At 44.5% G+C, this 25,411-nt stretch overlaps 1 protein-coding gene across 1 annotated transcript in view; it reads right to left on the bottom strand.

Annotated features, from left to right (window-relative positions):
- The window catches only part of Dnah9 (dynein axonemal heavy chain 9), a 316,088-nt gene that overhangs the window by 173,446 nt on the left and 117,231 nt on the right, over positions 1-25,411 (bottom strand). The window contains exons 30-36 of the mRNA XM_055594261.1: positions 21,692-21,830; positions 18,730-19,017; positions 15,800-16,010; positions 11,309-11,436; positions 9,151-9,259; positions 7,495-7,642; positions 2,135-2,309 (exon numbers count right to left, since the gene is read on the bottom strand). Coding sequence (XP_055450236.1) covers positions 2,135-2,309; positions 7,495-7,642; positions 9,151-9,259; positions 11,309-11,436; positions 15,800-16,010; positions 18,730-19,017; positions 21,692-21,830 — 1,198 coding nt within the window. The remainder of the gene's footprint in view (positions 1-2,134; positions 2,310-7,494; positions 7,643-9,150; positions 9,260-11,308; positions 11,437-15,799; positions 16,011-18,729; positions 19,018-21,691; positions 21,831-25,411) is intronic.

Below are 25,411 nucleotides of genomic sequence, written 5' to 3'. Positions count from 1 at the left end.
TCAGAGTCTTCAAATATGGCTTTGTCCTGCGAGGCTGAAACTTTCTAGTTTTCTTTTTTTTTCTCTTTTTTTTTATTGTATAGAATAGGTTTTTTTAAATTCATTTTGTATCCCCCCATAAGCCCCTCCCTCCTTCCCTCCCGATCCCACCCTTCCTCCCCTTTCTGCATGCATGCCCCTCCCCAAGTCCACTGATAGGGGAGGTCTTCCTCTCCTTCTTTCTGATCTTAGACAATCAGTTTAGGGCTTGGAAGGGGGGTTAATCAGCCAGGTACTTGCCACCCAAGCATGAGAACCCGGGCCCAAGCTCCTACAGCCCTGTGAAAGTTGAAAACAGCAGTGCACATCTTTAATCTCAGTGCTGGGGGTCTCGGGCCCATTGGCCAGCCAGTCTAAGGTAGTCACTGGGCCCCAGGTCACCATAAGAGACTGTCTCAGAAAAAATCAGTCATAGAGCAACTGAGGAAGGTTTGTGACACTGACTTCTGACCTTTACATGCATGTGCACACATCTGCATGCCTTCTCTCTCTCTCTCTCTCTCTCTCTCTCTCTCTCTCTCTAGCAATCACAGACTGTCTGGCCTCCGGTTGTGAGACAGCACCAAATACTTCTGTATAGCTGAATATTTAGGTTAGGAGAATATTGCTAGCCAACGTGTGTGAGCTGGCACTGTTCTTAGTACCTTCCAAGTATCCTAATCACATTGAGTGATTAGAACAATATCCTCATCAACAGCCCAGGAGCTGTCATCATCCTCTGGACACATGGGGAGAGTAAGGAAAAACTAGCTGGATTTCTCACTCGCAGTCTCCCAGGTAATATCTGACAGTCACAGTTCAAATCCTGTAAATGTTTTCTCTTTTTCTATCCTGCTCCCCTTCCTTCCTTTTCCTTTTCATCTTCTTTCCTCAGTGTTTTATTTTTGAACCTTTTTTTATTAATCCATAAAGCTGCATATATTCAGTGGGTACAGTTTAGAGAGCTTGGAGCTAAGTATACACTCGTGAGGTCAGCACTATAATCAATGCATAAACCTATCCAGTGCCTCCGAAGGGCCTTCCACTCATCTAATCTCTATTATTACTGTTGTATTTTAGGATAAGCATACCAAACGTATAATCTCTTTATGACAATATGATGTTAACAGGGAGGTATTGAAAGAAATAAGCCAGGCACGGAAGGAATAATTCTACATAGATAGCGAATGTAAAACAGCCAAACTCATAGAAGCAGAGGATGTAATAATAATAGCCAGAGACTGTGGGGAGCAGAAAGTAGTAAGTCTTGGGAAAATGTTTCTTTCATACTAGGTGGACAAGTCTAAGATGAACAAATCTGTACAGAATTGAGCCCATAGTTACAAACACTTTGATGTGGATTTAAAAATTTGCTCACATAGTCCCTGTTCTTGTCATCTTTATAACACTGCAGATAGCTGTACCCAGTTGTAAAACACTGGCTTGTATAATATTGAATATGTTATTATACTAAATATACTAAAATAAAGGAAAGGGTTGTGGATATAGTAAGGGTTAGGGAATCTAATGCCAAGATATTCCAAGTAGAGTCAATATTTATTGCTCAACAGCATGAGGCCACAGTGGTCAACACCAGGAGATAAATGGCTACTTGGTTTCCCACTCACAATTAACATTTGACCAACCAACCTCCGTGCTTAACGGATATGGAAACACCCTGGCCAACTCTGGCTTGCTACATAGTAGCACATCCTTCTGAAGAGCTCTAGAAAGCTGAAGATAGTCCTCTCGTTTAGGTTTCTACATTATAACACCCTGTAGCTCCTCTCTATAAAACACAAGCCACCTGGCAGAGTACCATATTCATACCCCAGCAGTTGCTAAACCCCAAAACTATACAGCTGACCATGAAAGCAGAGATGTGCTCCCCAGCTCAGGAAGCAACAGCTCCCTGGACACACCACATCTTCCTTTGTCTCAGCCCGTGAGGCCTCTGCCAGGGGACCCACGCCTTTAGTGGAGCAGTGTGCAAGAACGTACTGTGATGCTTTCAAATGACTCCAACGCTTAGTACCCCACCTTCCAAATCTGTGGGAGGGTCAGTGTTTGCTGCTGTAGAATCCAACATGGTGTTGCTCTCAGCATGTCACCTTACCTGATCTTGGACCATGGCACTGCCGAAAGCCCAGATGGCAGCAAACACAAAATAGAGTTCGTACATTTCCTTGGGGCAGTCTGCAGGGATGTCCTCCTTGGTCAGGAGGCTCTCAAGGAGGTAGCACAGCAGCTGGATCATGCTCTGCTCTGGGACTGGGATAATCTTCTTAAATCTGCAGAGAGATGGGGGGCCAAAGAGAGAGGGAGAAGGAGGGAGAGGGGGAGAGAGAAAGAGAGAGGGAGGGAGGAAAGAGAGGAGAGAAAGAGAGGGGGGAGAGAGAAAGAAAATTGGGAGGGAGAAGGAGAAAGGGAAGAGGAGAGAGGGAGAGATGGAGAAAGATAGAGAGAGAAAAAGAGAGGGAGGGAGGGAGGGAGGGAGGGAGGGAGAGAGAGACTCCATGAGTATTCTACTTTTGAGGTGCAACTAAGCCAAGGAAGCCCATTGGTTTCAGAGGGCTCCTGGTCTTTCACCTTCCTTGGGAGCACTGAGGACCATGTTCAGTATCCATAGATTCCCTTGGGTCAGTTTCCTTTTAAAAAATGTGAGCACAGAGCCTTATGAGATAAGATTTCCTATCCGCCCTTTGATTCCCTCTTTTCCTTTATTCTCTGTTTTTTTCATTGAGATTTCCTTCACAGTATTTGGAGAGTGCAGAGTGCAGGCCGGACAAAAATGAGCCAGTGTTCATGTTGTGACCCATCCTGCAATTCCCTCAAAGCCTCAAAGAACAACTAAATGCTAGGGATAAAGCTTAGTGGTGGGAACTTGCCTGGTGTACAAGGTCCTGGGCCAATCTCCAGCACCACATGTACATGCGTGCACACACTCAAAGGGTCACATTCTCTCTCTCTCTCTCTCTCTCTCTCTCTCTCTCTCTCTCTCACACACACACACATGCACACACCTCTCTCCCTCAGCTTGGACTGACAGTTTACATCATGTAAACACGTACCCAGCCCACATGGCATTCCGCCGTGGGATGCTGTCCTCCTAGGCTGTGGGAGGCAGAGTCGCTGCCGTCCAGTGTCATCGACGACCACCACTGTCAACGGCCACCTTAAAAGTCGTTTACCTCCCTTGGGCCTCTGAGTTGCCCTGCATCTGCTTTCTACAGTTTTGCTGTGGTTGTTTGCAGCTGCTCCTAATCTGTCTGTGGTTCTCATGACACCGTGACCGTGTGGTCTATAGCAGACGTAACTTCCATGAGTAATGAGGAAGCCAATCCTTTATGAGCCATCCATCATTTGTTCAATACAGAGCCGTGACAGAATAATAAAATGGTATTATCTCTGGCCCCATATTTGATAAGGCACCAGAATAAGAGATACCAGCTGCCTTTCCCTCTCCAAACAGAGGTTCCAGACAATCCAGGTGGGACCAACCTGCAAACTCTGACTTCTCGACTTCTTAGTGGTATGAGGATTAAAGAGAGATTGTAGCAAGAACCTTAGTTTTCAGCACACACCATACCTCCCATAGGAAAGCAAGGGTGTGTCTCAAGGGAAAAGCAGGGAACAGACTTCAGTTGGATTATTCTGAACTGGGAATTCTGGTGCCTGAGAAACCCAAGTGGCTCATGGGTCTGAGAGCAGAGTGCAGAGGGGTTCCTTGCAGAGGTATCAGGAGCTCCAGCTTGCCAAAGCAAGGGAGAGGAAAGGACTTTCTGGAATCTAGTGAGATCCATGTGCATGTGGAGTTGTTTGCAGGCTATGGATTGCCTTGAAAGATTTTGTGTGATCAGTGGATAAAGGAGTGGGACATATCACTGTCAGGGATTCTAGATGGGAGAACCTAGCAATGCAGGGGCCACAAGGAGCTCCCACATCTCCCAAAGGAAGGAGTTTGAGATTTTTCTATAGTTGTAGCAGCCATGGATACAGTTTCAACCAAGTGACACCCTCCTGCTTACCCTTTGGGCTCTCTTCTTTGAGCTCTGAGGGACAAGATACTTCTGAGGAAGAGAAAGAAGAGGGGAAGAACACTGCCATTCCTCACAAGAAGACTCTTAGATAGGATTAATACTTTCATAAAAATGAATATACAAAATCATTAGCCATACTAAGGCCAAGAACCTGTGGCTAGATAGGTCATAGGTGCCAGGGGAAAACCTATTCTGCTAAGTGGACACAGTGGTCAAACAAATCCCATGACTTGTTGCTGTACCCATAAATTAGTGCCTCTCAGTCCTCACCAGAGACATTCCTTGCAGTACCGCTCGATTAACACAGGGACTCAGGACTATTCAACATGAAAGAATTAGAGACTGTGGAGTGTTGAGCAATGAACTGCAAGTCTATACTTCTCCCTAAAAGACTAAGGGACCATAGCGGAAGAGTGCGTAGAGAGATTTTGAGAGCCAGAGATAGCGGAGAGCTATAAGAAAAGGAAACAGTGTTTTCTAGACATGTGGGGCAGTTGCATGTATGAAGTGAAAATAACTGTGACCACATGCACAAGACTGAGCTTGGGTCAGCCAAAATCTCAGCATGGAGGAAGAGAGGTGGGAACGGAGTCCTAACCCTAGATGAGGAGCAGTTGGTATTTGATGGTTGGGATAGGAAAAGTCAGTCTTCATTAAAGCATGTAACTCATGAGGGGCTGAAGACTCTCCAGGGCGGGCCTCACACTCAAGAGTATTTGGGCAACACAAATGGACTTGATGCTTTTTTTTTTCCTAAAGAGAGAGAACAAGAAGTTGGGTAGGGAGGGAGTCTGGGTGGGGAGACAAGTGACTCTGGGAGGTGTTTGGAAGGGAGAAGTAAATACGATTGAAATATATTACGTGAAACTCTCAAATAAGAATAAAATACTACTGAAGTCAGTGTCCTTCTTAAATACCCATAACCAACATGGAAAGAAATGAAAAACAATTGCGTTCACAATTGCCTCACAAATAAACTTTGACACAACATAAGGAAGTGAACGATCTCTATAATGAAAACTTAAAGTAAATAGAAAACAAACCGAACAAGAACTTAGAAGCTGTAAAGATTGCCCATGCTTATGGATGGAAAGTTGTGAACATGTTACAAAAGTAATCTACATATTCAGTGCAATATCTATAAAAATTTCAAATGACATCTATCACAGAACAAAAAAATAAGTTCATATCAAAACACAGAATGCCATGGATATCCAAAGCATGACAGTACCTTTATGTCACATAGCAGCATGCACGATGAATATATGCAATAAAACAAAAATTACTAATATGTGTTGTTATTACACAGGGTCCCAGCAGAAACTAAAAGAAGAGGGACCAGCTGTTATATAGCAGTTTCCTTGGAGATTGAAACACTCTATCCTGTAGGAAAGCGCTTTAAAATAGACGATAAACAACCGAAATCCCTTCAGGAAGGGATTGATCAGATTGATCAGATTCAATAGGTCCCTCCCTCTTCAATGACATATAAACAAGAAAGACTGCCAAGAGTCACTTTCAAGCAAGATGAGCAGCAAAGAGGCTTTGAGACCAGACTAGCTGCTTGGAAGAAACGGAAATGAGTCTAACTACCGGGAAAAGATTTAGATCAACTGAATCACTTGGAAGGGCCACTCGCCAACCTGTTACGCTGCCTGAAGGCTAGGCTCCAGGTTCCCAGATTTTGCGAGCTGTCACCCATGCTGGGACGGGCTTTGGTGATGCAGCTCTCTGAGTCATTCCTGCTCCTGTGAGCAATCTCGAACTCATATTCCTGTAAATAACCCAATAAAACTCAGTTTCAACAGGTGGGACGCTGGTGGCATCTGTACGTTGGTCTCTTACGGGCTCCCTGCCTGTCTCCCCAGGAAAAACTCCGGCCCAGATTGCTAACACCTCTCCCTTCTTTGGTACTTTAGCTGCATATGGAGCTTGCTCACTTGAGAGACTGTGTTGCCACTTCAAGAGTCCACTGTTTTCCAAAGATACAAAGGCTACATGGCCTAGAGCCCCCAGAGGCCGAAGGCTTTTCAAAGGCTTCAGAGGTGGAAAACAATTATGCAACCCCACATGTAGAAACTACATCAAAATCAGCGTTTGGTTAATTATCTAAAATGCCCCATTATCTCAATGAGGCGATGACAGCTCCATTGCTAGTTGTTCAGAATACCGTGTGTATTCATGTGGGTAGATCTGGTTTTCAGAGTGAGGTTGGAGTAGGGCAGATAGAGTAAGTGTCTGGGTCCCCAGTGACTTTGCTGCCTGTTAGAATTCTCTCTCCCCACTGCCTCTGTCTTTGTGAACAACTGGAATTACAGAAGGATTTGCCAGGCCAGCGACTAAGAAACTAGACATTGAGTGGTGAGCCTTATCAATATCTCTGATGGCTGTTCTTGTCCAGATTATGGTGATGAGTCCTAGGGTTTCAGAATAATGCATCAAATAGAACATAAAATGCACATACTGGCTAACAAATTATGACTGAATGAAAGAGAAGTAGGTTTAAGCCTGAGAGCTTCTCTGTTGACCCAAGTACTATTCTTGCTATACTAGTTCTCTGCTTAGTCACGCATAATAATTAGCCTTTTATTTAGGTGACAGGTGATGCTATAGTTTGAATCTTGAGGACCTCCTAACACCAACGTGTTAATAGCTTGGTCTCCATTTTAGTGCAGTTGGGAGGGGGTGAAGCCTTTAAGAGGAGGGGAGTAGTGGGGTCTTTAGGTTGATGCAGATATGATTTTGCAAAGATACAGCAATATGATTTTTTCCTTCTTTCTTCACTTGTGAGATAAACGCTTTGGCTCTGACACACGCACACCGCCTGTGTCTCTACAGACACCCTCAAAACAGGGTCAACTGATTATGGACTAATGCTGCAGATCTTGAGCCAAGACAAATCTTTCTTCTTTGTGAATTAATTATCTAGGATGTTTGTTTCTCTTTTGCAGAGGTAGAAACCTGACTAAGGCAGGTAAAAGCATGCTCACTGAATCTAGTGTTGGCAGGATTGGTCAAGTAACATATCACATTTGATCCCACATTATTTCACACAGTCAGGAGCAGTAAGTAGGTCTCATACCCTTGAAAAGTGTATCCTTTACCCCTGGTCCAGTTGGAACGCCAGCTGTCTGCTCTGAGAACGAAAGGCTCTGAGCCTCAGGACTGCCAGCTATTAAACACAGTTGCCTCCTTTAGACATAACCACATAGCGCTTAAAAAGAACACTTTAAACCATGCCCCCTTCCCGCACTGCGGTCCCGTCTGGTTGACAACAGACATCCTAATGTGTGTCTCCCTCTGGCAGCTGCTGAGTCTGCAGGGCTCTGGTTCTGAGGATAGGACAGAACATCAGCAGGGCTTCAGCTGTGAGTCAGCGGGTTCTTTACAGTTGTGTTGATCGCCTGATGGACTTTCTTCCTGTTTCTTGGCCTACCTGGTTCTGAGGGTGTCCAAGCAGGTGGGAAGGTATTTGTCAAACAAGATGGTCAGGTTGGCTCTCTCAGTCTGGACCTCCCTCTGATCAATCCAGCTGCTCACTGGAGGGTTCCATCCCAGGTCCGCAGGGCTTATGTACAGGATCCCTAGGTGCACAGGGAATATGGGTAAGTGAGCATTACTTAGCCACATCTACATGTCAGTAGAGTCTTCTCCTCAGGAAGTCGGCTTCTCCGTTTAAAAATGGGTACAAGACTGAACATAGAGCTGGGTCCTCACCAAGGTCAGAGCAGCACACGGATTTGCTGCTGAAGGCAGTGCCAACTAATGGACGAAGGGAGGGTAGGGTAGGAAAAGAACCCGGGGCCACATCTAGAAAGGAGGAAAGAAAGCTGGGATTGGGCAGCAGTGACTGTCAGCATGTGGGAATGCGTAGTGAATGAAATGGAGGTTCCCTAAGGGTATGTCCATGTCTTAATTGCTGGACACTCTCAATTTGGCATTATTTTCCAGAGGCCTTTAACTGAGTTAAAGATCTTGAGAGGAGATTGTCATAGATTATCTAGATGGGCCATTTACCAGTATCATTACGAGAGAAAGACAGAGAGAGAGAGAGAGAGAGAGAGAGAGAGAGAGAGAGAGAACAGTAAATCCAAGTGAAGAAGAGACTAGACAGGTTCATAGGCTGAGGGTAGCCTAAGCTTGGAGATACAGGGGATATTGCTCCTAAGAGCCTGTAGCACAGCCTTGCTGGCCTTCATTTTGGACGTCTGACTTATGGAAACTCGGGCAAATGAGCTTCTGCTGTTTCAAAACCTACCAAGTGTATTTAACATGTTCTACCTGTCAGAGCTACGCTGGGAAATGAGCAGAGAGGAGAGGCAGGCAGCTCCCCAGTCTCACCGAGGCCATTTAGAGAGCATGTGCTGCTGTGTCTGAGATCATAAAGTTTCTCATCTTTGTTATTTATGCTTATATTATTTTGTGAATGCTTTGAGTAGTGTTGGTGAGAGATCAATGATATATAAGGCACCACACATTTAATAAACACTCATTTAATGTACACATTTAGTGAATCCATCTGTGAAACTCTCGTCGTGATGGCGGCCATCAATACACCCATCCCATCAAAGGATCTCCATGGTTCTTATGCTCTGTTCTGTTTTTCAGTGAGAACCTAGCAACCATGGCATCTTACTCTCAGCTTGATCATCTCATCGGAAAGGCACCTTTTGTGCCCTAGTCTCTGCTAATCAATTGAGTGGGCAGAGACAGGAAAGTGGCAGCCGTCACTTGTCACTGGAGTTAATGAGAACTGGTGATGCTTTCTTGTCTCCACTAACAAGGCTAGATCTGGCCTAAATGTTAACCAGTTCAAGGCAATCCCATGCAGCGGACAGTTGTCTAGATCAGGGACTATTTCCCCATCCACAGACACAGCATTTTTTCTGAAGGAACAAAGTCACATGGCCTGGCCCTCATGGTGCCTGTTTGCCTTTGTAGGCATGGCTTAAGAGCTGAGAACTTGGCCAGAGTTTTGAAGGGTCAGGTTCATAGCTCCTGTCTGGAGCTTCCTTCAGCACATGCAAAAGCAAACATATACACATAAGCACCTGCCTCAACTGGGCAACATGACACCAAGGCTCAGTCATACCTGCTCTGGAGACGGTTGCTGGTGTGGCTGTTCGCAGGTGGCTGATCTCGAAAAGGAGTCGCATTGTGGGATTAAGGGGAATCCTCTCATTGCTTGCTAGGGTCAGTACCTAGAAACCACAGGACGAGGAATCACTTAGGACAGAGCTGTGATGCTGTCACAGTTTGAGGCATGAAACGGCCCACAGGCTCATGGGAACACTTTGTTCTCAGCTGGCGGAGCTGTTGGGAGGTTGTGGAACCCTTGGAGTCTGATTGGTAGAGGTGGGTCACTGGTGGCAGGCCTGTGAAGCTTACAGTGGGGTGCTATTTCCAGTCCTTTGCTCTGCATCCCATCAGCCAAGATAGGAAGACCCGCCTCCATGTATTTGCTCCTGCCGCATCTTCCCACCATGATGAAACTGAGGGAAGTTGGTTCTTTCTCCATTAAGTGTCTTCTTTCAGCACTGACTGTTCTTCCAGAGGTCCTGAGTTGAATTCCCAGCAACCACATGGTGGCTCACAGCCATCTATAATGAAATCTAGTGCCCTCTTCTGGCATGCATGTATACATGCAGACAGAGCATTGTATATGTAATAAATAAATTAAAAAACAAAGGGATGGGGAAGGTCACTTTATACTGATCAAAGGAAAATTCCACCAAGAAGACATCACAGTTCTGAACATCTATACATTGTATACATCTATACAATGGCATCCACATTTGTAAAAGAAACATTAATAAAACTTAAACCACACATAGACCCCGACACAATAGGGGACAGGTCAACAAAACAGAAATTAACAAAGAAACAATAACTCTAATAGATGTCGTGAATCAAACGGACCCAACGGACATCTACAGAACCTTTCACCCAAACAGAAAAGAATTTACTCACAGGGAAAAAATAGGGAGCTAATAAGATGCATTGGTAGCTAGTGGGGTTTGGTGGGTTCTTGTCAGGTGGAGACATGGCTACGTTACGCTTTGAGGGTGTTCCCCAAACGCATGAGGAGTAGAATGACAAGGCCCTGAGGCCTCCACCCCCATACAGAGATTATTGCTGACCACAAAAGGTTTGCATCTGAATTCCACCCTTTGATTTCTCTTGTCCTTCTCCCTCTGCCATGGGATTACACAGCCAGAGAGCCTCCATTGGATATGGCCCCTTGTTCTTAGACTTCCTGCCCTTAGAACTGTGAGCCAAATAAATGTCTCATCCAGTCTCTAGCATTCTGGCACAGAAGCATAAAACATGGACAGGACTGATTCTCACACCTCTCCACCCTGCGCAGGTCTTACTATGTAGCCCAGGCTGGCCTCCAACTCACTGTATAGACCAAGGTTCCTTAAATTCAAGAACCTCCAGCTTCTGCCTCTTGAGTGTTGGGGTTACAAGTGTGTACCATTACACCCATGAATCTTCTCCAGCAATTCTTTCCCTTTGTTCCTTTGTAACCCCCCCCCCGCTTTCACCCTTGTACCCCAGTGAATCTGAAAAAAAAAAGCTCTTTAAACACTTCAAATTGATGTTGACTTGAACGAACCAGACCAGAAAAAGAAAGGACTTCTGTGTTATATTTCTGCTCTTTCTTTTAAGTGGCTCCGCTGGGAAACTATGCATTTATTCTAATGAATCTGTGAATGCTGGAGCCATTTGAACATTTCCAATCTGGACATGGTTTCTAAATGGCACAGAAGGAGCCACCAGCATAATCGCCATTTTATGGAGACACAGTTAGTCTCCACTGTAAGAAATAGCATTTATTCTCCGGAGATAGGCATTTATCATCCCGGAGGGTGTTTGACAGACTCGGGGATGTTTCTGATATTTGGTTTCCTTATTTATTAAAGGGAAATGAATTATGAAAAAATGATTTGAATAGATGACTAAGGTTCTTTTCAGGATTTACTTTACTAAATAGTAAATCAATCCACAGACAGGAGATTCTAGGGGTGGGTATTGGTAAGGACTCTTACGCAGGTATGAGTGGGGACAGGTAAGTCCTACGGTGAAGACACTAGTAAGGGCTGCTTATGCTAGGCGGGGCGTCACGTGGAATCAGGATATCCAGGTATATTGTCACATTGGAAATCTGACTTCCTAAATGAACATTGCATGGAGCCAGCCCCTCTCCCCCATGAACATGGATGACATGGGGCACCCCACCATGATACCTTGTTATCATCCATGACAGTGTTCAGAGACTCGATCCACATAGGGTCTATATCGCCATCTAGTAAGATCCATTTGGGCCCATCATGGGAGATGTTGGCAAGGTCCCTCATGATGGAAGAGAACAGCCCTGTAAGGAATCACAGAGAGCTTCTTTCCCCTTCCAGAACGGACCCTCTTTCTCTAGCCTCTCTGCGCTGGCTACAGCTCAGGAGGTGCAAACAGGCTGGAACCGGCTTTGCAGTTCTTGCTCTTCCTGGAGCCTGAGGCACACCTCCAAAACATTCCGTGTACCAGACTAATGTCGGAACATCCGTAAGAACAAAAAGGTGGTAGCAGTTCTTGACAGTTCAGAATTAGAATCATTTCAGCAAGTGACTGCCTCACAAGAGAATTGCACCGAGGTTTTCTGTACTTCATAATCACAGTCTTAGCAAATGTTTATAGTTGGCTTTGGGAGGCAAATTCCCTTTTTCTCACTGTCATTACGTGGAAATCTCTGTACAAATTTGGGTAGGATTTTTTTTTAACCATTTATTCATTTTATATCCCGATGGTAGCCCCCTCCCTCATCTCCTCCTAGTCCCACCCTTCCTCCATTTTCCCCTATCCCCTTCCCCTAGTCCACTGAAAGGGGGAGTCCTCCTCCCCTGTTATATGACCCTAGCTTATCAAGTCTCGTCAAGACAGCCTGAATCCTCTTCCTCTGTGGCCTGGCAAGGCTGTAACGCTAGGGGGAAGTGATCAAAGAGCAGGCAACCGAGTTCATGACAGAGGCAGCCCCTGCTCCCCTTACTCAGAGACCCACATGTAGACTGAGCTGCCTACTGGCTGCATCTGTACTAAACCCTCCTAATAAACAAGAGGGTCCATCTTTTAAAAAAAGATTTATTCACATATTGTTTTATGCCAATACTAAAATTATATAGCTTTAAAAACATTTTTTTTTTTTTTTTACAAAATGGCCATATTTCGGTTTTTGCTGTTGATTTGAATGGGATTTTCTCCTTTTGTGCTTTCACTTTTTTGCTGGCTATTGCTAGCAGAGAGAAAAAGCTACCAGTTTTTATATATTTTATGTTCAATTAGCCTTAATAATTTATCTCATTAATTCAGTGATTTTTCAGTAATGTCTTCTGGATTTTTCTTATGGTAAAGTTGAAGAATTTAAAATAAAAACACTTTTCCTTCTTTTTCTCTAATTTATACCACATGCTCCATTTTCCCTGCCTTATTGTGTTCTCTAAGCCACCAGAGCAGGGCTGAATAATAATGTTGACAAGAAGCTTCCCTGGCTTGTTCCCGTTCTTAATGGAGAGGATTTATGCATAATTATTCAGAGAGGGTCAATTTTCCTTAAAGTTCTAGGTATGTTTAAGTACAAAGGTCTTTATCAAATTGTGTTCCCCCCCCCAACTGGATCCCATTTTACTTAAATTTTTCTGCTAGAAGTAGTTGTTGAACTTTTATTATTTATTTATCAATCAAATTATTTTCTCTTTTAATTTGTCAATGCTTTTTGTAACTGTTTTATAAAAACAATTGTCTGGCCTGTACTCCAAGAGTATATTATACCTTATAAAAGTAACTATTCTTTTAGACTGTTGGATTCTATTTATTGTTATTGTTTTTGCATCTACAGCAATAGGATCATGATTTTCCTTTGGTTCTACATAAAAGCATGTATTGAAATTATTCTGGATCTATAAAATGATTTCTGAGCCCCCTTTTTATGGTTTGAAATAGTTTTTGTCTCTACTATCTGTGCATTGTCATTAGTTTATAAAGTTCCTTGCTCTGGAATGACTGTTGCTAATTTACATTTTGCTAGGGGTCATTTATTTCAGATACCATGCCATCTGCTTAGACTTTCTGTTTAAATGTTAAATATCTACTGCTGTTAGTAATTTTATAAAAAATTACTTGAGCGTGTTCATACATGTGCAGATGTGTGTGGAGAACACAGATGCTCTCCTTAGGAGCTATCCACTTACTTTTCCTTGAGACAAGGTCCCTCACTGGCCTGGAGCTCATTCAGTAAGCTAGGTCAGGTGACTAGTGAGGCCCAGGGCACTCTCCCCCCCATGCAACACTGCAGTTACGGGCATGTACCACGGCCAGGCTTTTTAAAATGTGGGTGCTGACGATGCAGCTCAGGTCTTGGTGTTCACAAGCCAAGAACTTTAATAATTGAGCCATTTCTCCAGGCCTGTTCTGTCTCTTCCTGTACATGCACACACACATACATACATGCACATACAATATATATGTTTCCCCACCAAGGATGCTCACAATAAACTTATTGATGTTCACAAGGAACCAATATTCAGTGTTACGTGCTTTATGTTTGTTTCAGTTTGTTGGTTTGTTTCCTTCTGCCCAATTTCAGACTTTATCTTCATTAGTTTCATTTCCCTCAGGTTTGGTTTAATTGCTCAATATGGATACCAACTTCCTTTATTTCTAGTTTACTTTCTTGATAGAGTTTAACGTCATTATAGGCTTTGGATCTGCAATTTCAAAAGATTTTATGGATTCCGTGTGAACCATCCTGTTCACTGCCTCTTTGATGGGTTTCACTTTGATTTTCCTTCTGATTTAGGTACAGAGAACATTTCTTGATTTTCAGGTAGGAGATTGTTTGGAGTTATTTTCGTGCTAGTTAATTCAAATTCTCTTGCATTATCAGAGAACATATCCCATAACATGAGATTCTGGCTTTCTCTGAAGCCAACTGAGTTCTAAACTTTTGAAACTACTCCAAAATCAAGCAATAAAAATTTTCTTTTTAGAGAATACAAAGTTTAATAACTACATACCACTTTGAATTCAATTATATATAACATATACACATACATAAATGAGGGTTCTCCTGCGTGTACTCTTTCTGTTCTCTCTATTGGAACAATATGATCTTGAAAAGGGGTATGGAAAAAAATAGTACATTACATTTTTAGCAAATGCTAAAAATTTCTAAAAGGCTACATTCCACTTGCTTTGAAATTGCTCTATTTGCTGAGTACAAATTCTTGATTACTATATTGTCTCTGACAGTTTTCCCAAACATAATGTAAAAATTAAGTATAGTTTTAATTAAAGTTACAGCAAAGTTTAAAATGTTGAATTATAATATCAATCTCTAATTTAATGTGGAAGAAATAAGTGCCTGAGGGTAGCCAAGAAAATTACAAAAGAATTGTGAGGGGCAATGCGCCCCATCAGATTGTAAAATATGCTTCAAAATGATTGGGCTGACACAAATGGAAACTACTTTAGGAACAGGAAAATATGAGAGTGGGACAGACTGGAGACCCTGCAGTCAGTGCTCAGCGTGCATAAGGTTCCGGACATGACAAGCTGGAGTTTAGGCTCAGATGGAAAGACTAGTTTATTTAATAAACAGTGCTGGCATAATCAGTTGCCCATCTGGAAGGAAATAAAGCTGATTTTTTTTATACTGCCTCATACTAAGCTCCCAAATAAGTTCCAGATGTGTTAAAAATGTTAATGTGGAAGAATCCTTATTGACCAAATTTATGATCTTATATCTGCAGCTGAAAATCAGACAGAGTTATAAATGAACAGGAATCCCAGCTGCTAAAAGAGACACATAATTTCCTTTTAAAAATGCATGGTAAGATGCAGCATGAAGTTCTATAGACACAAGAGAGGAGACAGCATCAGCAACACAGGTAACATCACAGACAGTCATCTTTGGGGCTTATGTACTTACACTTACACACGGATACAAAGTAATAAAGGGAAGCAAAACACAGGAGGCAGAGCACTAATATCAATAAGAAGGAAAGCATCATGAACAGGGAAAGAAAACTCAGAGATGCAGCTCATTAACTTCCCTTGTTCTGGGCCTCTGGCTAAAACTCCTAAACTTAAGAAATTCAGACAGTTTGTCTCTGAGGAAATCAGATGCTGAACCATTAGGAGAGGCTGACATCTCCTCTCCCAGACCACAGGGTTTGTGGGTTCAGAGTCCTCTGCATCATGATGGAAGGCAACAGGAGCCTACAAGTCCTTCTGGGGTAGAGAGGTCATCTCATGCACCCCCAGGCCCTAGGTCCAGACTGTTTTATAGCAGGCATCCTTTCCATCACTGCTAGGGCAGTGCCTGTAGTGAACAGAGCCCCTCTATGGGATGCTGGCAGGTACCACTTTTTGAGAATGAGCCATAAGCTTCCCTTTCTTGCACACCCCTTCACTCCATATGAGGCAATGCAGCCATTCTGGGGGTCCTTTGAGGGCCCTTACAAAAGGGGGCTAGAAGAGTTCTTTGAGAAGGGACATATGGAAATCTAGGGTCCTCCTCCCAGCCCAAAGTGACTTCCTCCTTTCTAATGTTCCTCTAATCTTCTTTCGTGGTCCCCACAACAAGCTCAGCATCCTCTTCCCTGCAGCTCACCTATTGACCTTTGAGCCCGACAGGGAACTCACTCTATGGATAGAAAGGTCTTTTTCTTGGAGCATCTCATTCTTACCATCCTTCCATTCTCGAGTAGCTGGATTGATGATGCCGAAGAGTTCATCGTTTGTGACAGCTTTGGGGTTGAGGTCAGTCCATACAGGGCGACGTCTCATGAGCTGATAGGTCTTGTGTAAAGACCTCAGGACCTGTGACTTGCCAGTGCCGGCATCACCCACCACGAACACGGAGTGCCTCACAGCTAGCAGCTCCTCCAGCTGGATTACCTGGGAGGAAGGAAAGCCACTGGGACAGGTCATCATGCACAGCCGCGTGCTTTTCTGTGAGCAAAGCTGGTGTGTGAAGTGAGGCTGGAGGTCAACAATGGGAGAGTGTTTAATCACGAGCATGGTGGGGTCTAAAATTCGGGAGCATCACAGTTCTCACCCACCCGTGTGGGGATCAGTGTTCAATCAAGTTCTAAGACGGTACCAGATGAGGGGCATTCCGATTGCTGCTATGGTCTGACAGGGAAGAACGTCATGTTGGAAAACCACAGTACGAAGTGAAAAGTAAAGCATTTACAAAGTGTCGTGGAAATCACTGATCTTGACAAGAACAGGGAAAGCTCTTCAGAGAAGAGGGCATCTGAGACCAGGACCTACAGGTGAATAGGCGTTTGTCCAGAGGATGCACAGGAAAGATATTTTGGGAGACATGGGGGCAGGAGGATTGCAGCATAAACAAAGGTTTGTGGTATGATGTAGAGTGTGACATGGTTGCCTGGGTGGTTTGGGGATGATGGAGACAGAGAGAACCATTAGAGGCAGCGGTAGCGTCTGTGCAGACAGTCACTAAATCAATGCTCAAAAGGACAAACAAACTTGACTTCTTTTGCCCCTTTAGTGGCTACGTACAGCATTGGAGATGAAGTCCCAAATCCTTAGACAGGCTTAAAAATCCCTTTGGCAGTCTGGCCCAAACCAGACTCCATTCTCATTTCTCATCCCTAATATGCACATTTCCACCCAACAATGGCATGCATGCATCTTCTTACAGGTGCCTGTCCTGTATCCTGGCACTTGACAACACTGTAGTAGCTGTTTTCAGTCTCACTCTTTGTCAGCTCACCAAAGGAAGCCAGGACTTTAAGGGGTAGAGCCTAGTGAGCAGTGATGAGGTAACTTGGGGACATGCTATCACAAAGGACTAGGGTTTCTTGTGGGACCCTGGTTCATTCTCATGAGAAGACAGTTGTAAAAGACTCCTGAACTCTGCCATACCCAGCACTCTCCAGCTTTGCAAAGATATGTGTTTGCTTGTTTGGAAATTCATTTCTGCCACTGCTGCTCACCCCACACTGGCTCTCACCAGGGCTGAGTCAATGTAGGTGTTAAACCCTCAAACTCTAAAGTCTTAAAATCAGGGCAGGCCATGTCTTTCCAGGCTCCCTGGGGTCTGGTCAGGGAATCTAGCATCCCAATGCCTACCATGTTCTTCAACTTTTTTCCTTCTAGTGTCTTGTCTTTCTTTTTGTCAGATGTTTGGCAGAAGACAACATTCCCTCCCTACTTCACATTTGCATTTCCACTTCAGCTTCTAAAAAACAATTTCCCCCAAACTGTCTCATGGAGCCCTTGTCACATTCTGGGGTTCCTGCTGTTGCCTGTGTAACCTCCATATTTCCTGGACTTACCACTTTGTTGACCCCTTTTTGCCTTCCTTCACTTCAAAAGTCAGTCTATCCATTGAACTTTGAAGGCAGGAGTTAGGCAGGGGGATGGAGCGACTGGCTGCAAAGGGCAGGTCATGCTTTCCTTTCTTCTCTAAAATGAAATTCTAGCAATGAAAACACACACCTTATTGCAATGGGAAGGGCATGTGCCCGTTCACTCTTGAAGTGGTCCTTACACAACTGGGGCTTAGCCTCTACCAATGGGCATTCTGCATGTTGGAAATTCCTCCTGGAAGATCTTTGCCATGCTTCCCTTTCTGGGGTACATGTTCTCCCCTATAAACGGCCTCCCTGTACTGTCTGATAGAGGCTCACTCTTCCCCCAGGGAAGTGCCTCTGTACCACTTGCCTCAGGTTGTCTGGGGGTCAAATGTGAGACAGAATGTGAAACCCATGTAGGAACTCTAAAGCGATGGTCGTGTGTTTCTCACACCTATGACAGGAAGAATAATCTGTGACTTCATATTTAGACACCTACGCAATTCTTTGTGGCAGTTCTCGTCTGCTGCCGGCTAAGCCTGGTCCCATGTAATGCAGTCATTTCTAGCATTTCTGCTTCATACACACCCCAGGACTGTTACATTACCAACACTCACACGTGAAAATAATGTACTCACGGAAAACCAGGATTGGTGTGTGCTGTGAGAAATGAAAAAAGTTTGTGCTCCAAGCCCTAAAAAACTGAGCAGTGAATCCCATCCCTAATGCAATCCCACAGGGATCCCATTTCTATGCATTAAAAAAACAAAACAAAACAAAACAAAACAAAAAAAAAAAACAACAAAACTTTGCCTCATTGTCAGTCTGCACTTTGCATGTTTAAACTGGGCATTGGGCTTCCTCATTGGAGATGCAGGACCTGTTCTGTGGGCAACTATTTGAACATCAATTAAAGATCAGACCCAGATGGAACTTTCCTCTCACTAAGCCACTGTTTGAGTGTGAGGGAGATGGTTTCCCAGGCCTAAATTGACCTTAAAGACGCCAGAAAGCTATACTGCAGTAAAGTTTCAGCTTTTCCTCCTAAGGTCTTTAGCACTAAATGGTTCACTTTCCGTTGATGCAAATGGCAGCAGTCTCCCTTTCCCTCTCGTCTTTCCCACTATCATTGCACATTGCGGCCTCCCAGTAAGGAACTACCAAGTAAACTGAGTTTTTCCCAACTGGAAACGTATCTGTACAGCTAAAATTCCACTGGAGTGAAGAATAACTCTTGGTCTAAGAGAAAAATTCAGGGGCAGAGGAGGCTCGTCAGGGAAAGCCTCATGTACCTTGAGCACAAAGTTGTCCTCAGCCTGGAGCTTAAGCTCCAAGATTGCTTTCCGAACCACAGCTTCAAAGTTCAGGTCCCTTCTCCGGGGGACATCCAGAGCAGGAAAGAGGTCACCGATCAGTCCCATGAACACCGGCATGTCATCCGTCACAATCTTGGGGATATTGAAGTCTCTCAAGGAGCGCATCAGGACTTGGTCCTCTGGCCGGTCAGGGTCTCCTCGTTTCAGGGATCCTGCTACCACGAGGACGGACTTGATGGCCCGCAGTCCCCAGTCATAGTGATCCTGGGGGAAGACAGCGCAGTGATGCCAGAGCTGCTTGGGCATGGAGCATCATCTGGGCATAATATGCTCAGGCTACACGGCCACCCACAGAACATGCTACATGGCCTCCCACAGAACTTGCTACACGTCACTACTGAAGCTGGGAGAGGGTGGGTAAAGAGGTCTCTGAATGCTGTGTGCCCGGTCCGGCATTGCTCGTGTTTTCCTAGCTATGATAACAAAGCAGATAGAACACTCAAGGGGAAAGGGCTCTGGGGGATGAACAAGAACCATCGATTTTCAAATCCAAGTGGTTGTTCCTAACATATTCAGAGGGTGGGAGGGCTGTCGAGAAGAGCTCTCTTAGCTGTTAGAGGAGGTGCAGGCTGCCCTCGAGTGTTTCCTTGGAGGCCTCCGAACTTACTGAGAGTAGTTTTGAAAAGAATAGTTCCTTAGGCCGGGAGCCTAGTTAACGGCAGAAATCTTGCCTACCATATGCAAGCTCCTAGGTTTTATTCCCAACACTAGAAAAAACAAACAAACAAACAAACAAACAAACAAACAAACAAACAAACCAACCGTGAGCGTTCCAATCACCTGTGCTAATAGTAGATTCTGAGGCAAATGGATCTTAAAACTGACACTAGGGCTCCACAGAGTGGTAGGGGGAGAAAGTGGTTCAGAATACAGAGTTTGAACTCATATAGGTCTGGGTTCAAGTCCCTGTGCTTGGCTTCATACCAGATTGGTACATAACTAGAGCTGTGATAAATTCTACAAAGAAAAAATATCCTTATGTGCAGTGAAGACAAAAGATGCAGCGGCTGCCCCCGGGGATTGTGGACCAGAGACAGACTCCCGAAGGAAAGGCACTAAAGAATACGGCAAGAACTGGAGACCAGTCAGGGAGCAGCACGGCCAAGGTCCAGGAAAGCAGGTTTCTATAGGCTCAGGATGGGAGGATAGTCTATCTTAGGAAACTCCACGGCGACTCAGGCAGATAGAAGGCATCACGAGAGCCCTGAGCATCAGCCACTGAGGAAGGCAGAGCACAGAGTACCTACAGCTTTCAGCAGAGGGACCAGAAGTTTGTCTTGATGCTAAGATCAGGGAGGAACATTTGAAAGCAATTGTTTTAGTTTAGCTGGTATCTCAGGGATGGGCTGAGGAAGCTGAATCACCAACAGCTAAAGTATTCTAGATGCAGGTGTTTAGCAGAGAGACGTGGGTAGAGCAGCGGGGAGCAGAGGAAGCATGGGAGTTCCACCCCGTGCCAGTTAGTGTTCTGCCGCTGCAGTAAACACGATGAGCAGAAGCAGCTTGGGAGAAAGGTTTATTTTAGCTTACAGATTACAATTCATCACTGAGAGAAGCCAAGAGGGGCACTCAAGGGAGGGTCCTGAGGCAGAAACCACCAAGATGGGAGCGGGAAGAGCAGCTTTGAGTGTGCTGAGAGGAGGTGCTGGTTTGGCACAGGGAGAATGGGGGGTACACACTTGGCAATATGCGTGTGGGACGGGATGATGAGCACGGAAATGCGGGGCCTGAGAGTCGGTGGTGACAGAGAACCCACACAGAGGACACAGTGAAAAAGCATGGATTCCTCTCTCCTATACCAGGGCTGACAGAGTCCATGACAGTGCAGGTGGTCAGAGCGGGATGACCCCAAAGCAGGTGTAAAACAGCCCGGGGAAGGGTGGTGTTTTGTTTGTTTGTTTTGGTTGTTGTCCTTGACACCCAGCAATTCTCCATGGGGAGGACTGACCTTGCAGGCACTGGGTTAGTTTTGGTTATAATGCTGGTTCCTGGGTCTGCCTTCGGTGGAAGGAATTTTAAAATCACACCACTCAGGACAAGCACAGAGCTGTTATCCTAAGGCACTCCTAGCACCCAGCCCATCTCATGTCCCTTCAGGAAGAGATCATCCCCTCCAGGGATTTTCACTTGCCACTGCCATGTTTCTCGTGGGTCACTTGTCTGAGAAAGACTGTTAAGAACTCTATTTAAAAGCAGGCAACAGACTCCAAATCAGAGACAGCCCCTGCTCCACTTGCTAGGGAGCCATCGGTTACATGTGTCAGGGGCCTACGTCCAGTCCATGCGTGCTCTTTGGTTGGTGCTTCCGTTCCTGTGAACGCCCATGGGACCAAGAAGACTCTGTTGGTCTTCTTGTGGAATTCTTGTCCCATAAGGTCCTTCTATCCTTCCATCTCACTTTTGCCCAAGACTCTTCAAGCTCTGCCTAATGTTTGGCTGCCTAATGTTCAGCATCTGCCTGTTTTGGATCACTTTCTCCTAGCTCGGCTGCCTTGTCTGGCCTCAGCGGAAGAGGATGTGCTTAGTCTTGATGAAACTTGATGTTCCTGGGTGGGTTAGTACTTCTCTGAGGAGAAGGGGAGAAGAGAAAAGGGGAAGAGGGTGGGACCAGGAGGAGAGGAGGGAGAGGGCTGAGTTTGGGATGTAAAGTGAATAAATAATTAAATTTAATTTTAAAAAAAGCTCTATTTAAAAATAACTCAGTGCTCAAAGACTTTGAAAGAGTGCTGAGTTGAGAACTAAACACAAACTTATTTTATCTTATAGGTACTCGGAGCCTTTATCATCGCATATCAGTGCAGACATCAGTAAGAAAGCTCTAGGTTTAGAGTTGAGCCACAGCACGGTGCTTGGCCATCAGCCTCCACAGAGATCTCACCTGTTTGGAGAGAAGTTCTTTACACAGCTGGTAAAGGGTGATGAACTTCCTGGCCAACACTCGGGCTTCTATGAATCCTTCCGCCACCAGCATAATCTCACAGATCAGCTCAAAGTCTGGAACCACCATTGCACAGGGCCTGGAGGGCAGGAAGAAAGGCAGAGAAACTTAGTTGAAGGGGAGACTGCAAGCAAGAGATGCTTGCTGCGATCACACAGAGAGCTTTCTTCAAGGGCAAAATCTCACAGAAGGACCTTTGTAATCACTTCATCTCACACTTCGAAATCCGAGCCGAGTTGGCGAAGGATGAAGGGAGTGACCCTCCTACACAGAGTAGTGGATAGTATTAGCAGGAGGGGGCAGAGTCGGGGCTACAGCTCAGGTCTTGTATCTTGAGGTCAGTTTCCTCATGCAAGGCAAGGATTAACCACAGCAAGCTGTCTGAAATAGGCTGGGAGCTAAGATCAGAGGATGGAGCCTCTCCCTGGGTGTCTGCTGGGATCAGAGCTTTCTTGGCTCCATCTCCTCAAGGTGGGGATGTCCTCCAGATAGCCATGGATTATTTTGTACTTATTTGTATAAGATTTATTTAAGTTTCCAATGCTAAGGGCCAGGTAGGACCAATTAGCACCATCTTGACACAAAGTAGCATATAAAGGAACACAGAAGATCAGAGACTTTCATCTCTAGGTAAGAGTTTACTGTGGTTTTCCTCTCTCTGGCAATAGTGATATATATATTTAAATGACTTGTTAAAGCTATTAATCTATTTGGTATGTTATGGGAAGTTACCATTGTTAAATTGCATGTGCACATGTGTGTGTGTGTGTGTGTGTGTGTGTGTGTGTGTGTGTGCACGTTCTGAACACATATGTGGAGACCAGAAGTCAAGCTTGCATACAGAAACCACACCCCCATTCAGACAGTGCATCTTGCCTCTCACTGATTCCGGCATTGCTGGCTGTCCAGCACACCCCAGGGAGATACCTGCATTCCCCTCCCCAGCACTGGAATGACGGATGCCACGTCCAGCTTTTAAGAAGTAGACCAGACTCACAACCATGTATCTGCAAAACAAGCACTTTTCTGGCTGAGCTGCCTCCCCAGCCAGTTATACCTTCTTCACTTCATTTTCCCTGTATTGATGACCATCACTTTTCAGAATAACTCAAGTACATGTTGTCCTTTGAAATGTTTTATCCTGAAGTCAGAACTGGAGGAGCCACCAAATATTTAGATTCTCAAAATTATTTGGCAGTCTGAACATGTGAACATCAATGAAATTTAATGTGGCTGTGTAAAATCATGCTGCAGAAGGAAGATTAGTAAGTGGCATGGGGAAATATTAATTAAGAAAAGCAATATATTAAACAATATGGTCGGTTCCCAGCTTTGAAAAATAAACGCTGACACAGTATGGGAAGAAAAATCCCTAGAGGTTTACAGGAATGCCCCTAGGTAGGAGGACTGGGCTGGCAGGAGCCCAGGTTTTAGGTTCAAACCCAGGTCTGCTGGTTACTAACCAGGGAATCCATCTGTTTTCTCCCAGTGCTAATAGTACCTATGCTACATGGTCTTTGTGAGAATTTAGTGTAAAATAAATGATCATCTTAATATCTTAAAAATCTCTCTCTCAGGGCTAGAGAGATGGGTCTGTGCTTAATATGGTTTGGTAGTCTGCTAGAGGATCTGGATTTCGTTTCAAGCTCTCACATGGCCACTAACAACCACCTGTAACTCTAGTGCCAGAAGATACAATGTCCTTTTCTGTCCTCCATGAGTATCAGGATACATGTGGAACCATACATACACACACACACACACACACACACACACACACACACACACACACACACAAGAGATCCATATACCTCAAATGAAAAGAAATAACTCAAAAATATTGCCATTCCTTCCCATCTTTCCTCTATGAATATATCATAGACTGTCGGGGGCTGAACGTGTGTGTCTCCCTGAATTGTTTTGGAAGCACACGGTATGATGGGATTGGGATGGAGAGGTCATGAGAACGAGGCCTCAGGAACAGGATGAGGTCAGAGAGTGAGCTTGCTGGTCCCCTGACACAGTCATGAGGTGACTGTAAGGAGACAGTGGTCTGAGTCCAGCCATCTCAGGGACAACCTCTCCATCTTGCTGGCAGGGTCTAACTAAGTTTGTGCTCCCGGGCCCAGGAACCAACTCCTATCCTGATTGGTGAGAAGATGTAAGAATAACTTGGACAGATGTTTATGATTTGCAAGCTTCAATGCTGTGTGATGTTCTGCCTCATTAATGCAGTTCAGCTCCCGAGTCTGTTCTGTGGCCCTGATCAGTTAGGAGCATCTTGATTATAATAAACTTTTGTCACCTGCATTGACCTGCTGTTTGGGTTATGCTGGTTTTAAATGGACCTGTAACCGTGACCATGCCTTGCAACCTGAAAGTGAGCCATCTCAGAACTTGACCATCTCAGCCTCTGAGACCTTGTGCTTCTGGCTTCAAGCACCCTGAGAAGCGTCTGCTGTTTAGGTCGGCTAGTCTAGAGCAGTTTGTTATTGCTGATGGCCTAGACTAAGATTACTTTAAATTGAAGAAGAAAACATGAGGAATAAGTTCTACATGGGTGATGAACTTGCCTGTATCATTGTCACATTCGCTTTATTTAACAGCCTGAGTACACAAGCAGCCAGCAGTGTGATGTTCTGTGGCAGTGAGTACGGCCTGCTAATATTTCAATGGTTTTTGTTTCAAGTAGGGATTTCTTGGGTGAGGACACCCCCACATTGGTGTGACACAGAGAATTGCTACAACAGGAGTAAGAGAGAGGCTGAGCCAGATGTGTGGTGACACATAGCCACAATCCCAGCACTCAGGAGGCTGAAGCAAACAGATCACAGGTCCCAGGCCAGCCTGGACTACACAGTGGGACCCTGTTTTAAAGCAGGCAAACAAACAAATAAAAATCCCAAGATCTGGGAGACGCTTGGCAGCCTCACTGGCCACCATAATGTTGACTCCACCTCCCCTGGAGAGGGCACTGTCCCCCAGCTGCCAAGTGAGTCAAACAATATTGTCACACTTCTCTCTCCTGGAAAACAGTTTATAAACAGAAACTCTGAAAGCCGGAAACATCCTTCAGCCTTCTCTTTGTTGGGCCAACTTTACTTGTCTGAAAAAGAGAATGCAAACTCTAGCTTGTGCTAGGAAAGACGTTTGTGTTTTCTTATCAAAATTAAAAAAAACATTGCCATATGCACGGGTGGCAAGGGTGAAATAAAAGAGGTGTCTCTATGCATCTTTACCAGGATGTAATTCGACACTGAGCTTTTTAGAAAGTAATTTGGCAATGTGTATCAAAAGCCTTAAAAATGTTCCTGCTCGTTAACTCCATAATTCTACTCTGGGAAGCTAGCCAAACAAAATAATCATGCATACAGAAAAAAGATTTATATACAGAAAATGTATATTACAGAATTATGTATAAATTTATTTTAAATGCTAGAACCACTCCTAATATTCAGCCATGAGGGGCTAGTTAATTACACCATGGTCCATGTACTTAATAGAAAAATAGGTAGCCATGGAATGAGATTTATTAAAAATACCCAATAGGAGAAGATATTTATGATAGGCTAGGGGACAAAAATAAATAATAAAACTGTACATAAGTCACAAATATACCTTGCAAATCTATAAGGTAAAATTAATACATACATATGTAAT

This window comes from Psammomys obesus, unplaced genomic scaffold (assembly GCF_907164565.1).
Source record: "Psammomys obesus unplaced genomic scaffold, mPsaObe1.curated_primary_1811, whole genome shotgun sequence".
Taxonomy (NCBI): domain Eukaryota; kingdom Metazoa; phylum Chordata; class Mammalia; order Rodentia; family Muridae; genus Psammomys; species Psammomys obesus.
Note: the sequence above shows the minus strand (reverse complement) of the source record. Positions and strands in the feature narration are given on the sequence as shown.